General features: G+C 35.2%; 1 protein-coding gene across 2 annotated transcripts in view; it reads left to right on the top strand.

Moving 5' to 3' along the window:
* LOC149780384 (nose resistant to fluoxetine protein 6-like) overlaps window positions 1-14,606 on the top strand; it is a 48,872-nt gene extending 34,266 nt beyond the window's left edge. The window contains exons 9-14 of one of the 2 annotated variants that reach the window (XM_089937289.1): window positions 5,020-5,099; window positions 6,414-6,527; window positions 7,929-8,058; window positions 9,949-10,135; window positions 11,220-11,362; window positions 14,106-14,606. In XM_089937289.1, the coding sequence (XP_089793415.1) occupies window positions 5,020-5,099; window positions 6,414-6,527; window positions 7,929-8,058; window positions 9,949-10,135; window positions 11,220-11,362; window positions 14,106-14,225 (774 nt within the window). In that variant the 3' untranslated portion in view covers window positions 14,226-14,606. The remainder of the gene's footprint in view (window positions 1-5,019; window positions 5,100-6,413; window positions 6,528-7,928; window positions 8,059-9,948; window positions 10,136-11,219; window positions 11,363-14,105) is intronic. The other variant, XR_016415072.1, reaches the window with a different exon arrangement.
* Window positions 14,607-17,300: the final 2,694 nt, after the last annotated feature.

The raw sequence follows: 17,300 nt of genomic DNA, 5'->3' as shown, positions 1-17,300 counted from the left end.
TAGTAGTAGTTTAGTAGTGTACTAGTAGTAGTAATAGTAGTAGTTGTAGTAGAAATAGTCCAGCTGCAGTTGTTGCTTTATATTGTAGCAGGAATAGTAGTAGGGACACTAGTAGTTATGTTAGTAGTAGTAGAAATAATGCAGCTGCAGTTGCTGCTTTATATTGTAGTAGCAGTAGTGGTAGCAGTAAGAGCAGAAATAGTGCAGATATATATATATATATATATATATATATATATATATATATATATATATATATATATATATATATATATATATATATATTGTGTGTGCGTGTGTGTGTGCGATGAGGATTTTTAACGTAGCTTCAACACTTTTTCAGTCACAACGCTTCAATGTCTGCAGTGTAACAGTTTGCAGTGATGTCTAGCACTGGGGCATCATGCCGCTGACATGTAGCATAATGTCACACCCAGTCACATTATCATGACACCAGGCCGACCAGTCCTAACACGAACCTCTTAACGCTGAGTGCCAAGCGAGGCAGCTGTCAGTACAATTTTTGTAAGTGTTTGGTATGACTCGGCCGGGGATCGAACCTACGATCTCCAGCATCAGAGGCAGACTCTCTAACCTCTAGGCCACCGGATCGATCGCTTTGTATTATAGTAGCAGTACTATTAGTAGAAGTACATACAGTGCAGCTGCAGTTGATGCTTTATATTGTAGTAGTAGTAGTAGGAGTAGTAAAAGTAGTATAAATAGTACAGCTGCAGTTGATGCATCATATTGTAGTAGTAGTAGTAGTAACAGTAGTAGTAGAAAAAGTGCAGCTTAAATTGTTGCTTTATATTGCATTAGCAGTACTAGTAGTTGTAGCAGTATTATTTGCAATAATATTATTGGAAGTAAGTAGTAGCAGTAGAAATAGTGCAATTGCAGATTTTGTTTTATATTGCAGTAGCAGTAGCAGTAGTAGTAGTAGTAGTAGAAATAGTGCAAACGCAGTTGTTGCTTTATATTGTAACAGTAGTAGTCATATTAGAAATAGAGCAGTTGCAGTTGCTGCTTTACATTGTAGGAGCAGTAGTAGTAGCAGCAGTAGTAGTAGCGGTAGTAGTGGTAGTGGTAGTAGTAGTAGTAGAAATAGTGCAGCTGCAGTTGCTCTTTTATATTGTAATAGTAGTAGTAGTATAAATAGTGCAGATGCAGTTGTTGCTTTATATTGTAATAACAGTAGTAGTAGTATAAATAGTGCAGATGCAGTTGTTGCTTTATATTGTAATAACAGTAGTAGTAGTATAAATAGTGCAGATGCAGTTGTTGCTTTATATTGTAATAACAGTAGTAGTAGTATAAATAGTGCAGATGCAGTTGTTGCTTTATATTGTAATAACAGTAGTAGTAGTATAAATAGTGCAGATGCAGTTGTTGCTTTATATTGTAATAACAGTAGTAGTAGTATAAATAGCGCAGATGCAGTTGTTGCTTTATATTGTAATAACAGTAGTAGTAGTAGTATAAATAGTGCAGATGCAGTTGTTGCTTTATATTGTAATAACAGTAGTAGTAGTAGTATAAATAGTGCAGATGCAGTTGTTGCTTTATATTGTAGTATATGTAGCAGTATTAGTAGCTGTAGTAGTAGTAGTGTTGGTGTTAGTAGTAGAAATAGTGCAGCTGCAGTTGCTGCTTTATATTGTAATAACAGTAGTAGTAGTATAAATAGTGCAGATGCAGTTGTTGCTTTATATTGTAATAACAGTAGTAGTAGTATAAATAGTGCAGATGCAGTTGTTGCTTTATATTGTAATAACAGTAGTAGTAGTAGTAGTATAAATAGTGCAGCTGCAGTTGCTGCTTTATATTGTAATAACAGTAGTAGTAGTAGTATAAATAGTGCAGATGCAGTTGTTGCTTTATATTGTAATAACAGTAGTAGTAGTAGTATAAATAGTGCAGCTGCAGTTGCTGCTTTATATTGTAATAACAGTAGTAGTAGTAGTATAAATAGTGCAGATGCAGTTGCTGCTTTATATTGTAATAACAGTAGTAGTAGTAGTAGTATAAATAGTGCAGATGCAGTTGCTGCTTTATATTGTAATAACAGTAGTAGTAGTAGTATAAATAGTGCAGCTGCAGTTGCTGCTTTATATTGTAATGACAGTAGTAGTAGTAGTATAAATAGTGCAGCTGCAGTTGCTGCTTTATATTGTAATGACAGTAGTAGTAGTAGTATAAATAGTGCAGATGCAGTTGTTGCTTTATATTGTAATAACAGTAGTAGTAGTAGTATAAATAGTGCAGATGCAGTTGTTGCTTTATATTGTAATAACAGTAGTAGTAGTAGTATAAATAGTGCAGATGCAGTTGTTGCTTTATATTGTAATAACAATAGTAGTATAAGTATAAATAGTGCAGATGCAGTTATTGCTTTATATTGTAATAACAGTAGTAGTAGTAGTATAAATAGTGCAGCTGCAGTTGCTGCTTTATATTGTAATAACATTAGTAGTAGTAGTAGTATAGTAGTAGTAGTATAAATAGTGCAGATGCAGTTGTTGCTTTATATTGTAGTAGTAGTAGCAGTATATGTAGCAGTATTAGTAGCTGTAGTAGTAGTAGTGTTGGTGTTAGTAGTAGAAATAGTGCAGCTGCAGTTGCTGCTTTATATTGTAGTAGCATTATTATTATTTTTATTGTTATTATTATTATTATTAGTAGTAGTAGTAGTAGTAGTAGAAATTATGCAGCTGCAATTGTTGCTTTGTATTGTATAACAGTAGTATTATTATTTTCATTAGTAGTAGTAGTAGTTGTAGTAGTATATCATCTGATGTTGCTGCTTGTTGTTGCGTTTATAATGATCGCCTTCATTACAGGTTTTGTTTTGTGTTGTCAAACTAAGCATGACGGAAATAACACAATGGTTCCTCTAAACATCTCTTGCAATTTCGGACTCAGACTAACACCGTTTTTTTATTTTATGACCAGTTAGTATATATATATATATATATATATATATATATATATATATATATATATATATATATATATATATATATACTTACACATATATAAGTTTGTGTCAGAATAATTTTAGATTAGCAAGCCTCCGGGGTGTTGGGTGTTGGAAGAGACCCAAGGTTAAATACTAGCTACTAAAGTGACTCGATATTTGCATGCAGTATAAGTGCATTTAGAATTTAAGTACTGGAATAGATGTTATCCACGTTAAAATCCAAAGCGGGCCCAAATATGTAAAGTCACGTTCATGCAATGATGCTGATTGCATAAGCTAAACTACCCATGGTCACGTAAAGTAATTCTACGTCTTCCATTTGGTTGTTTATAATCTGTTTTTATGCTAAAACACAGTGGCTATCTTCGAGGGTCAGCATGTGCAGGGCTTGGTAACACTGGGATCGTCAATAAAGTATGTACGCAATAGATTGACCAGTTTTTACCCACTCCCCTTCACATTGCACAGCGTATAATTTTGTAAATTCCTCGCCACGTACGTACCCTAGAGTGTCACTCCCTTCCATCAACAGCGGGGACAACTTTGAAAGACGAAGTTTAATACATTCATTAAAAATAAACATTTTTAACTTTTAGTGCTATGTAACGGGTCCATAATGATTTTTCATGCCTGAAAATTAGGTTGAGACCCAAATCGGGGCCAAAGTAAGTAAGGTCACGTTCAGAAAGTAATGCTGATTGCATAAGTTAACTTTCCTATGGGGTTATATCAAGTAAGTGTATGTCTAAAGTCAGGGTTGTGGTAAAAACTGTTTCTGAGTTAAGACCCAGAGGCCTATCTCCTACTAACAATACGTACAGGGCTAGAAACCGTTTGTACAATTTGACCCAGGGAAAATGCCCTAGGGACAGAGATAAAACCATGTTGGCAATGTTGTTTTAATGTATGACTTTGCCTTTTCATGGGGAGAATGTACATTGTTGATTCAAGGGGGAGATCTGTAACGTTGCGAAATTATTACCGAGGGTAAAGACAGACACACAGACGCGAACTGGAGTACTGCTAGTTTCTGAACAGATCTATTTGTCTTCTTATGTAATAATTTAAAGATCTCAACATATTTTATAGCAAAGGTGCATGGCATTCTATCAAACTATGAAGAGATTACAGAATGAAATTTGACCTCATCGGGGGATGGGGAAATTCACTTGTTTAAGTGTTTCGTTAGAAAACATCCCAGCTAACGAAACATGAGACTAGTTTCATTAAATTTATAGAAGTACTTGTGGAGTGTTAACTTTGGACAAAAGCGTAAATATTGAGCTAATGTCGTTTTTTCCATTGCCACTACAAACATCGGTATCACTCTATTTGGCAATGTCTTCTTTGAGACGTTCTGATAATGGTAGTGGTTGTGGCATTAGTGGTGTTCATATTTAAGCATATAAAGAAAGATGGAACAGTATAAAGGCCTGCCATAATCTTTGTTTCTCATTCATTTCATCCATGGAGAGACCCTTCATCTCAAAGGAAAAATTTACAAGCTATATATATCTAAAGCAAAAGCAAAATACTTTAAAATAGGTGGAAGTCAGGCACACACACACACACACGTATATATATGGGATGGAGTTGTTACCTTGCAAACGATATGCAACTGTTGTTTAATTTTAAAGAGTATTTGATAGGTGTCATACTTTGCAAATTAAATTCATGTGATCTTTATCAGTTTATGACATGGAGTTACTGCCTTGCAAATAATAGGCGATTATTTGTGTGTGTGTGCGCGCGCGCGCCTGACTTCCAACTATTCTTAAGAATTGTGTGTGTGTGTGTGTGTGTGTGGCATGGAGCTGTTAATTTGTAAATGATACTTAATAATTGTTCTTTTCTGTGTGTATGGGATGAAGGTGATACCTTGCAGCTGACATGCAGTTGATGTGGGTTTTTTTCAGTGCATGGGATGGATTTGATATGTATAAAATGAAATGCATGTGATCTTTATGGGATCTTTTCTCTGTGTTTGTAATGGATGTAATACCATGCAAATGACATGCATTTTTGTTCTTTTTTAGTGTATGGGATGGACATGGTACCTTGCAAATGACATGCAGTTCTATATCCTAAGTCCTCTGATACTGATTCCATTCTTTATGTAAGTGTAACGTTCTTTCCTTTTTCTTTCTTTCTTTCATTATTCGTCTTGTCTTTCTAGTCTTATTTGGATTTGTTGTCTACCTTTTTCTGCAAATAATTTCTCTCTCTCTCTCTCTCTCTCTCTCTCTAATACAAATAATACTAGCATACAGGTTAGATAATTTTTGCCTAGTTCTGCCTACTATTATCAATCATTCTTCTATAGATTCCAGTGATAACATTTTCCGTTCTGTTTCGTGTATTTTTATAATTCTCTATAATTAATCTTGTATACCATTTTTTTCTTTTATAGGAATCCGGAATGACTGTGTAGATAAATGAGAATTAATTACTAGGTTGTCATGCGAGTGCGTCTGCTACACACGAGTGCATATAAAACCGATTACGTTGCATCATTGTTTGGTGATGTGTGCTTGGTCGTGATGGAACATGGGATCGTGTGTGCATGCAAGACGATGGGTGCCGTTTATATATATATATATATATATATATATATATATATATATATATATATATATATATATATATTCTGACTCAAATCGAACAGAAGTTCAATTATTGTCTTGCAGTCGGGCCGCAGGTGGCTGAGTGATCAAAGGCCCTTGCCTTTATAGATCACTCACATATCTCAACTCTGCGTTAGTTCGTTTCGTGGCTTCACCAACGTGTGTATGTGAAAAAGATTGCTGGCATTTTCCCACGTATAGACGGTTCTCGCGTCGTCTTCCTGGGTTCTTCCTCCGCCAAATATTGTAACAGCCATTCAGTTGCTGTTGTTGATCTCAGCGTATGGGATTGTGTTTCTCGCCGCCATGCAGTTGTGGTTGTTGTTTTTCTCAGAGTATGGGATGGTGTTCTAACCGTCATTAAGTCCTTGCTTTTCTCGGTGTATTGCATTGCGCTGTTACCTTGCAATTGATTTGGAGTTACACCAGAAATCAAGTGCTAAAAATGGCGCTAAATACTACAAAACCAAACCAAGCATCGCATACCTTGATCTTGGACAAGATAACGTCCATTAAAATAATATTACCGTATTAATCTTAAATTATATTATGGCGATAATCCGACACTACCGTGATAACCGAAGAACTTGAACAAAACGATTATGCAAATGTACATTGATCGTTTCCTGATCTATATGGATTGTCTCGTAATGTGTGTTGGTGGTTTCGTGCAAATGTTGATTGCTCGTGATTGATTATTGATGTCAGGTTTAAGGCGACTGTGAGAATGTGAGATATGATTTTGGTGCATTATTATCTATTACATAACTTTGTAAATGTTGTATGTTGTATATTGATTGTTTCAGGTCGCCTGTAGTCGGTGGGATTATGTCCTTGATATTTCTGATCATCACGACAGTTGTACCTGGTGTACTTGCTGCTCAGAAACATTACAGCGTCACTTACCCTGATATTATCATGTAAGATTGATGTAACCAGTATTTTACCTGGTGCATTATAATCATCGAGTGAAGCATAGAGCCACATATGTTGCTCAAATGTGTGATTTTAAAACAGTGTAGGTTGTGTGTGTGATTTGGATTTTTAACGTTGCTTTAACATTTGTATCTCAAATCGTTACGAAATCTACAGTGTGGCAGTTTGTAGTGATGTCTGGGACATCACGCCGTAGACATATAGCATCATACCCCACCGAGTCACATTATCCTTACACCATAACGACCAGTCTTAACACTGACCTCCTAATCCTGAGCGCAAAGCTAGATAACGGTTAGTACCAGTTTTTTGTCTTTGCTATGCCTAGGCCACGGTTTAAACATGCAATCTGCTGTTTTAAAATAATATCATAAAATAACCTTTATTGGCATTAGGCCAGACAAACCTGAAATCATAGTAAATAAGTCATTCTTATGCCCTGGTTGTATACAATCAAAGTAAATTAGTCACTTTCAATGGGGGTTGTATACTATCAAAGTAACTTAGTCACTCTTAGATGAGGGTTGAATACAATGTAAGTAAATTAGTCATTCTTAGATGGTGGTGGTATAAAAACAGAGCAGATAGGTTTATTTATAAATTTTGGTGCACTACATGAAATATTGTAAATTAAATAGTCGAAATGCACCTTGAACAGGATGTATACTGAAGTATTTCAAAATACAATATTCATATATAGAAAATATTACCTACATACAAAAAAAGGTTAACATTGAATGTACAAGAATTCCTCTTCAACAAAATGAAATCTTTGCAAACTGATACCAAATGTATTGATTATATCCATAATTTAGGTTTTTGAAAGGCATATAAAAGTCATTAAGTCATATCATAGATAAGGTAAGTAAATTCAGTGTATGGTCTTTGAGTGTTATGAAATTAGTGCGAAAGACAGAATGATAAATTACCGAGACCGAATTGTAAATTACCGAGACCGAATGATAAATTACCGAGATAAACAATGTGAAATTTGCCTACTGACGATTTTGATAAAGTCAAATATGTTTTTATATTTACGGTTAATTTTGCTGTTATTGTTTTCATTGACAATTATACATAATGGGATAGATCAGATAGTCCCTCCATCCATAATTATAAAGTCTATCCATTTAACTCTGTAACATGATCTCTGCCAAGATTGAATGGAAGAGGATAGAGGATGATAATAATAATAATAATAACAACAACAATTATAATAAGTTTATTTTCGTTTAAATATTGAGCTACGGACTCTTCTCACATAGTGTCTAATTGTACAATATTCAAACATTGACTATTAAAGAAATGTGTGTATATATATATATATATATATATATATATATATATATATATATATATATATATATATATTCATTCTATGACAGAAACCCAGCAATGGTGGATTATTTTGACAAAGTCTATATTAAGCCGTACTGCAGAATGGGTCCTTATCTTATCGGATTAATTACCGGTTACCTTCTTTACCGAACCAAACGTCAAGTCAACATACCCAAGGTAAATATAAAGCCAGATATTGGATTAATTACCGGTTACCTTCTTTACCGAACCAAGCGTCAAGTCAACATACCCAAGGTAAATATAAACCAGATATTGGATTAATTACCGCTTACGTTCTTTACCGAACCAAACGTCAAGTCAACATACCCAAGGTGAGTATAGAACAGAAAGAACAAATATGTCAATAAGATAATTAAACAAAGTATGCGCACGTCGGGTTAATGGATGCAGAAAGTCCAGATAACTTCTTTACCTGCTCCATCAGTTTTGAATCCGATAAAGATATGTGACTAACACACGGCGGAAGGAGTTCCCGGATCATCTAAGGAAACGCGGTTTGTATATTGACCCTGTATGAGTACATACAAACATAACCTGTGATATAAAATCTTGAGTAATTTTTCTTATGCTAGTAATGATATATCACGCTCTTAATAATAATGACTTCGTATTATTGGGGATTGAGTTACAACCCTTTTTTAAAATTTTGTAACTTTTAAAGAGATTTTACATACTTCTCATGATCATTTCTTTCAACGGATTAAGTATGTAGGCTAATTTGGAGGGGTTTTCCATTTTATAAAAAACAAAAACTTCTATTCGAATTTTAGAGGTTGATTTTAATCGGCATTGTAAAGCCAAATTTGTGCAAATGTGCTCATAAACACTATCCGTCTATTCATCCATCCATACATTGCCGATCGTTTTGTAGAGACAGGTCCTCTTGCCATGGTATCAGGTTCGAGAATATTTTAGTTGAAATCTTTCAGTTATGTGGAGTACCGTTTTAACAGTAGGTACATCCATTCTTAGCATCACTTTTTATCTTGGACTGTCGTATTCTAATTCCGTATTTTCTTCTCTCAAGCAATACTGAAACTACATTTTCCTCAAGATTTCTTGGTTACATCTGAAATAACATGAATAACATAGCCTCAATTAAAACATAACTGGAATCGAGGATATCTGTATCATCATGTTCCAACAATCTGTTAAGTCCTAAACAATTTTCGAAATCATGCTGTTATCCCCGTGCCAAGGTTACAATAGAGACTCTAATAATGGCAGGCCAGAAATAGTTTAAACGCTATCGGCCTCGGATATACACTTTTAAACTCATACAGCTTGTGATACCTTCCACGATGCAAAATGTGACAACTGTACCATAGCTGTAGATCACTTCAATGAGCTTGCAGTCCTCACGTTTCGATGTACTCGTCTTATTAACAGTTATATAAGTATAAGTGAGTGTTGTTATAGCTATTTCATTTATATACCGATATTCATTTGAAAATGAGTTGCAAAAAAAAAAAAAATTGTCTATGAGTTAAGGTGAAGATCGTGTCAGAAAGGGTGAAATCTTAAGCATTTTCGTTTTTCAAGTTACGTTTAGGGACTTTTATTATTTTATCTGAAAATTGATAGGTATAACACAAACTATCATTATCATAGTAATTCGATCTTAATTGATAGATCACGTCTTGTTTTCTGCATGAGAAAATCCGAACCATGATTACACGTTTAAGGTCTACTAATCGGTTGGTTTTTCTGTTGCACACAACTCGACGTCATCTATAAATCAAAATCGCACTACTCTGATAATAGAAAATATTTAGCATGCCATCCCTGGGGTGTTTTGGTATGTCAATTGCATTACTTATATGCCAATTGGTAAATTAACTAAACCTTCTAAAAGTAATCTGTCCTGATCACTGTACTTTGGCTTTTCTTCTTTATTCTGCTTTGTTCCTTTGGTCATCACGTTCCACATGAGCGTAACCTGATACTGCGTAGTCGAACATGTGCATGTCAAGTTTCTATCTCGATCAGACATTACCATGCTCTGCCTCTTTATTATTATTATTATTATTATTATTATTATTAAAGGCCCTAAACCTGCTGGGGTGGCTAGTGGCGGCCTGCATGAACATTGCAGTTCTGTATGGACTGTATAACCCTGACAATAAACATGTACTGAACGAACCGGAATCGGCGGCCTACATTGCCCTTGCGCGCACAGCCTGGGCAATTGGCGTATGCTGGGTCGTCTTCTCATGTGCAACAGGAAATGGAGGTAGCGGTGTTATCTGCTTCATATTGTGTGTGTGTGTGTGTGTGTGTGTGTGTGTGTGTCTGTGTGAGTGTGTGTGTGTGTCAATGTGAGAGAGAGAGTGTTTGTGTGTGATTTGGATTTTTAACGTAGCTTTAACAATTTTTCAGTCATATCGCTACGATGTCTGCAGTGTGACAGTTTATAGTGATGTCTAGTACTGGGACATTATCCAACAGACATGTAGCATGATGTCCCACCCAGTTACATTATCCTGACACCAGGTCGACCAGTCCTAACATTAACCTGTATAATGCTGAGCGCAAAGCGAGCCAACTGTTAGTTCCATTTTTGTAAGTCTTTAGTATGACTCGACCGGGGATTGAACCCACGACCTCCCTCATTCGAGGTGGACGCTCTAACCACTACGCCACCGGAGCGGTCCGCTTCATACTGCAACACCTAGACCAATCCCTACAACATTTTTAGATCGATTTTTTCATTCATTCGTTCGTTCGTTCATTCAAAAATAAGTTCTAAAAGTGTTATTTAGTGTCGGGGCAATGGGAAATTAAGTGCTTGCCCAGAAGAACACCGCAAAGTTTGGCATGGCCTAGTCTTGTAGAAATCAAACCCAAACTCTATTGATTCCAGTTCCGCATAAGGCCTGAATGTAGGACGTGTGATCCATGAATATCAATAAGCGTGTGACCCCTGACATCCGAAGTGTCATGTCAAAAGGTAACGCCAAGTTGCTGTCGCAAAATGTATATCTCTGTGGGCCGTAATTTTCCCATGAGCTGTTGTTTTTGTTTTCTTAAAGGGAAGACAGTATATAATAAACTTACACCTTTTCTCTGAAGACTATGCATGATCTGTATTATTATATGCATGCAAGCATAATTCATATTTGATACAGATGAGACTTTCCTTCTTACTCAGGTAAAAAAAAATTACAATGAAATTTTACTAAGAATCAGAGCGAAGAAGGTAGGGAGAGTTTTTCGAGCATTCAATTAGAACAAATATGATCAGAATTGAGGATGTTTAAAAATTCATATCTCTCTTACATAAAATGATTTTATTTTATTTCATTCTGATCTTTCAGGCCCTATCAACACTCTTTTGTCATGGGCCCCGTTCGTCCCTTTGAGCCGACTGACCTACTGTGCTTATCTGGTGCATCCCGTGATAATGCTATATATATTTAGCATGCGGCGTACAACAATATATTTCGCATATCCTGAGATGGTAAGATGGCTGTCTGTCTGTTTGTTTGTTTGTCTTTATCTTTATGTTGTTATGCATACCTATATGACGAATGTTAATGTTCGTGATTATCGATTGAAAGGGTAATGCACTAATTAACAAATTAAATACCAATATTCTTTATGACCGTGAACCTTTACTTTAAGATCAGGTCAATCTTAAGCACGGTACATACTTCCAGGGTAGTGAACTGTGTTTTTGATAGAATTAAACGTGTTGATGAGGTCCTGGCAGATAAGTGGATACTCCACTGAAAATCAAGATTAATTAATTCCATACTGGCTGACTGCATAAGTACATGACCATGTTGATAAGAGTGGTATCGAAATAATTCTTTTGAGCCTCATTCTGCATTGTGCATTGTTTGTCAGTTTTGGATATATTGGATGACTTACTGGAGATGAGTTTCCTTGCATTAACACCAGTATGAAAAGAGTCAAAGAAATGTGATCATTTGAGTGGATTTTTTTATTTATTTTATTTATTCATTGGAATTACAAAGAGATGTGACTTTTCGGATTTAACAGCTGTATTGAATTTCTTGAATGCATTTAAATACATTTTGAAACATGTTATTGTGATACAGCAAGACTTTAGGCACATCAGCATAATATAGTGAACTTCATTTGGACTAACACTGAAACTCGTTCGGCTTACTCAATAGTTTTAGACTTGGGATATAACATTTGTGACTATTAAGAACTTTTCTATCCATGCTCTAAGTTATTTTAATTTTACACTTTCGTTTTTACGGAACTAAATCATACTTCGATTTGTACAAAACTTGCTGATTTCACTGCTTCTAGTTACTTAGTATTAAGACGATGGAGTCGTACCATTAGCTGCTTGTACACCTTCATCAGCTGCATTAACATAGAAGAAATTGCATACATTTGTCTTGTTTTGTATGTTTATCGTCCCTCTCTTTCTCTCTCTCTCTCTATCATTTTATTTTATTGAATTTTTTAACACGGCAACACGATAAATACGATCTGCGTGATAATGATATAATTTACGAACACATGCTGGATAAATACTAAATACTTTTTCATTTGTGACTTTCATATAACATCGTTTATATTGTCCAGTGTGTAACTATTTTTCAAACACAAAACAAAACTAAACAATGGAAAAAATGGTAAATTAACCAAAATACTTGTTATAATGATAAGGGAGGGATGTAATAGAAATACTACGACACTTTGAATGATTGCACATTATTCATGTTTAGAATGACATATACGCATGCAGACTTATGCACTTTCAACGTGTGTACCTACCAATTTATGGAATGTTACCTAATAATCTTGATAATGTTTGCCGCTATTAACGGACCTACACTATTGATGATGTGTGTGCAATGTACGTACCTGCCATAGTGTACCTATCAACACACATATAATATTGATTGTGTTTGTATTTGCCAACAATATTTATTGCATATGTACCTACCAGCTGACGGACAATATCCATAAACTTAGTACCTATGAACCTAACGACAAAAGTGATAACGTTCGTACCTAAGAACGTATAAATATTGATTACGGTTCAACAACATTTGTAACATACGTACGTACCAAATTACCGACAGTATCCATAAAGTTCGTACCCTTCAGCTTACCGACAATAATGATACCAAGTGTACCTACAAATGTTCAATTATTATTTCATAACGGTCATATCTAACAACATACTAGATATATAGGTAACGCAAATACCTGCCTACTTACCGACAATAATGATAATATTCGTACCTACCAACATGATAACAATAACGATACTCTTCGTCCCGAGCAAAGTACGGTGATATTAATCAACGTACCTATAATGCGCCAACAATATATATATATATATATATATATATATATATATATATATATATATATATATATATATATATAGTAGTGAGTAGCCACGTACTGACAGTAAGGTACGTACCAGCTAGCGTATCAAAACGTTCGTAATTTTTTGTACCAACCAGGCAAAGTACCAATAGTATTGCTAGCGTTCCCACTAGATATTAATTACCTTTCAATCCACCAACTTATGAGCATACCTCCCTAAATTTCAACAACGTACGTGCATACCTCCCTAAATTTCAACAACGTACGTGCATACCTCCCTAAATTTCTACAACGTACGTGCATACCTCCCTAAATTTCAACAACGTACATACCTCCCTAAATTTCTACAACGTACGTGCATACCTCTCTAAATTTCAACAACGTACGTGCACACCTCCCTAAATTTCAACAACGTACGTGAATACCTCTCTAAATTTCAACAACGTACGTGCATACCTCTATAAATTTCAACAACGTACGTGCATACTTCCCTAAATTTCAACAACGTACGTGCATAAATCCCTAAATTTCATCAACGCTGCCTGTATCTGCATAATTAGCAAAGTGCTAACTATATTTACCTTGGTTCACTTAAATCGCTTGTATTTATATATACCAACTGGCTCTCTACTTATCGACCTACCTACCTACGTACCTACATACATACATACATCCAGATACATGCATACATACATACATACATACATACATACATACATACGTACGAACACTTCCAGCCACAAACCTACCGAGCCATCTATCTACGTGGCTACCTACCCAACTACATACATGTACTCATCTACCTTCTAACATACCCTCCTACCGTCCATTCTTCAATAACCGCTTAGTACGTGACTAAATGAATGTTTATCTTTTTACAGGTATGTACTTTTCTAGGCTTTTTAGTTATCGCCTATCTCGTGGCATTTGTCATATCCATGGCGGTTGAATCCCCAATGATGGGTCTAGAGAAAGTTCTCTTCAGACAGCGTCGGAAGTAATAATCGTCGTTGTAATTAGGACCTTTCAACGCATATCAATTATGCAAAAGAGGAAACTTTTAAAGTATTCGTGAAGTGGAATTTAACGCAAAACTAAAACCAGAAGATTCTTGACGGAATATATCATTCTAACCTGTCATCTTTGATATAAAGTTGATGGGTTCGGACGGAGTAACGAATTTTTAGGGTTTAATTCTACAATATCTATCATTATTATTTTTAACATGGTACCACTGTAAGACTAACTGTTAATGAGCAAGTGCATACACTTAACTGTTTGACATTCTCAAGAAGGAGTTGGCCATAATAAAGATAAATATATGTATTGCCAATCTACAACCAGCTTTTAAGTTTCCCGTTTATGTCAAACATGCATATTAATAAAACGTACATTAATCTAAGAGGCATTGTTATACTTGGATGTATTCTAACGTTTACATTGTAGAACACATGGATACAAACTTGTATCTCCTTTTCTGAGTACATATAATTGTCTCTATCTCTCTATTGGTTTCTTATATATCGATGCAATCATTTCTTATCTATCTAGCTATCAGTCCGTCTGTCTATCTATCTATCTATCGATCGATCCATCCATCCATCCATCCATCAAAACGTTCCTTGGTGTGGTTTCTGACTGTATTATTACTATTGTAAGGGCAACACTATAATAAACTCTCTATGAAGAACGCGGTCAAACTGATGTAAGAGTTACACACACACGCTGTCAAACTGATGTGAGAGTTACACACACACGCTGTCAAACTGATGCGCGAGTTACACACACACTCTGTCAAACTGATGTGAGAGTTACACACACACGCTGTCAAACTGATGTGAGAGTTACACGCACACACACACACACACATGCACACTGTTTAGTACAGTCTTAAGCATTTGTATATAAAAGTATTCCAGAATGACTTTGATTTATTTGATATTGAATTTTAATCTTCGCAAATGATTTTATCTTACATTGGAAATATTTTTGTATAAAAGATGTGTGAGAATATATATATATATATATATATATATATATATATATATATATATATATATATATATATAGAAACGTTCTGTTTTTATTCGCATCTACCGTGTCATTGAAACAATCTGAAAAAGCAAATGTACTTTATCGGAGATGTCTCTACAAAGATATAGTATGCCATTTGTATAGTTGCCATTATTCTCAAATTGATAACTGCTGCTACATTTTTGCCATTCCTGTCATTTATAGTCATGTCACTACGTAGAGTACTGACATGATCAAATCATTATGTCTTTAATTAGGCCTATGTCTCATTAAATACAAAGAAGGATGTTCTTAACAAATTATGTTACATCATTTATTTGTTATCCAGTGCAAAAGGTTTAAATCGCACCCAAGCTGATGCACCCATGGCCTGACAATCCTATAGAGAGAACTGTTTTAGTTTCGTGAAAGGTTGAAATGTAAGGATTGTATTTGGAGAAACTGAAGAAATTTAAATTACTACCGCCACCCTATAAAGGCGATCCATGCGTTACTGTACCACACAATATCAGCTGAACATGGTTATTATTCAAACAAAGACAAATTAAATTCTACAAAAATATCCATTTTGTCAAATCTTTTATGTCTTTCTGGATATCCTGCGTAAACGGATAAAGTAACGACGTACAAAACTTGTAAACATAAATGTAACGTAATACACGTCTTTCAGTTACTGTTTGATTTGTTCAAATTAATTAGTTATATTTGCCACCAGTATATATCTTTCTAGTTATTTAGGACACAAGAAATACAATTGTAAAAGGCGCTTTTAATTTTACTTCTTGATTATTTTGGACTGGTGTAACTTGTTTTTTTTACCTCTATATTTTTCTTCGTACTTTTGTTTCCTTTTTCAACTTTCAAGCTCCACGATAACATCTTAAAATAATTCTGATTTCAGTTGTTGTCTCAGTCTATGTCTGAATATCTTCTCAATATGTACAAGTATTTATAAAGAGGTAAAGTAGAATAACACTTATCTACATATCTCCTGTTTCTTTAATGTTGTTATTATTATTATTATTACTGGCTGTTCCGCAAACCAAAGCTGTTAGAGCGTAAACTTAGGGTGCGGGAGGTCGCGGGTTCAGTATCGGCGCCACTAAGGGTACGCAAATATGCTCCGACCATGAAACATTCCTAAAAAGTTCTCAAGAGCTATCTAAACATTTAATTTACTGCGGCTACTATAAATACCTGATTACGGCGGCATGCCAAAGGGCTAAACAAGCAAACCACAATGACCTACTAAAATATGGAAAGAAGGAAAAGGCTGATATGATACCATTTATCCTGACCTACCACCCAGACAACCCCAACTTAGGTAAAATCATCAGGAAACACTGGTCCATCTTGGAATCGTCGGATGTACTACAGTTAATCCTCCCTAACAAACCTGTAGTTGCCCACTGGAGACCAAAAAACCTCAATGACATCCTAGTCAGGTTGAAGCTAACGCCAATCACTAATGAAGACCACCCTAGTCTATCTCGCCCCTGTGGCATTACAACGCGCAAAACCTGTCAACATATGATAGAGACCAGGACATTTCTAGCACAGTGGCTAGAGAAAAACTAAATATTCATGGTTCGAACAAAACGTGCGAAACTGAATGTCATTTATCTCATCACAGGTAAAATATGTAATCTTCAGTATGTCGGAGAAAGGATCAACCTTCATAGATCTAATTAGATGACAAAGAAGCTGTGCAGAAGCCCGGTCGCAGAACACATGTCCTCCCCTGGCCACACTTTCTGTAAATTAACTCTTATTGCAATTGCTCACAATCCCAACTGGAGTTCCCAAACCAGGAAAGAAATGGAATCTTACTGGATACGCCGCCTTAGAACATTGAAACCAAGCGGTTTAATCCAAGAGAATTAGAAAAAGACAAGCATGCACAAATAAACTTATATTTTGCAGCCCACGCATTTTCTTTAAAATAATTCTATAAATTTGCTTAACAGCCTATCACTACTTTAATAATGGAATATCCGGGATATAATTTGGGCTTACATAAATTTACATAAATTAACAGATGT

Source organism: Sinohyriopsis cumingii, chromosome 16, assembly GCF_028554795.1.
Source record: "Sinohyriopsis cumingii isolate HCF-2022 chromosome 16, ASM2855479v2, whole genome shotgun sequence".
In the NCBI taxonomy this organism is placed as follows: Eukaryota; Metazoa; Mollusca; class Bivalvia; order Unionida; family Unionidae; genus Sinohyriopsis; species Sinohyriopsis cumingii.
The sequence above is the reverse complement of the archived record's forward strand: the minus strand, read 5'-3'. Positions and strand labels throughout refer to the sequence as shown.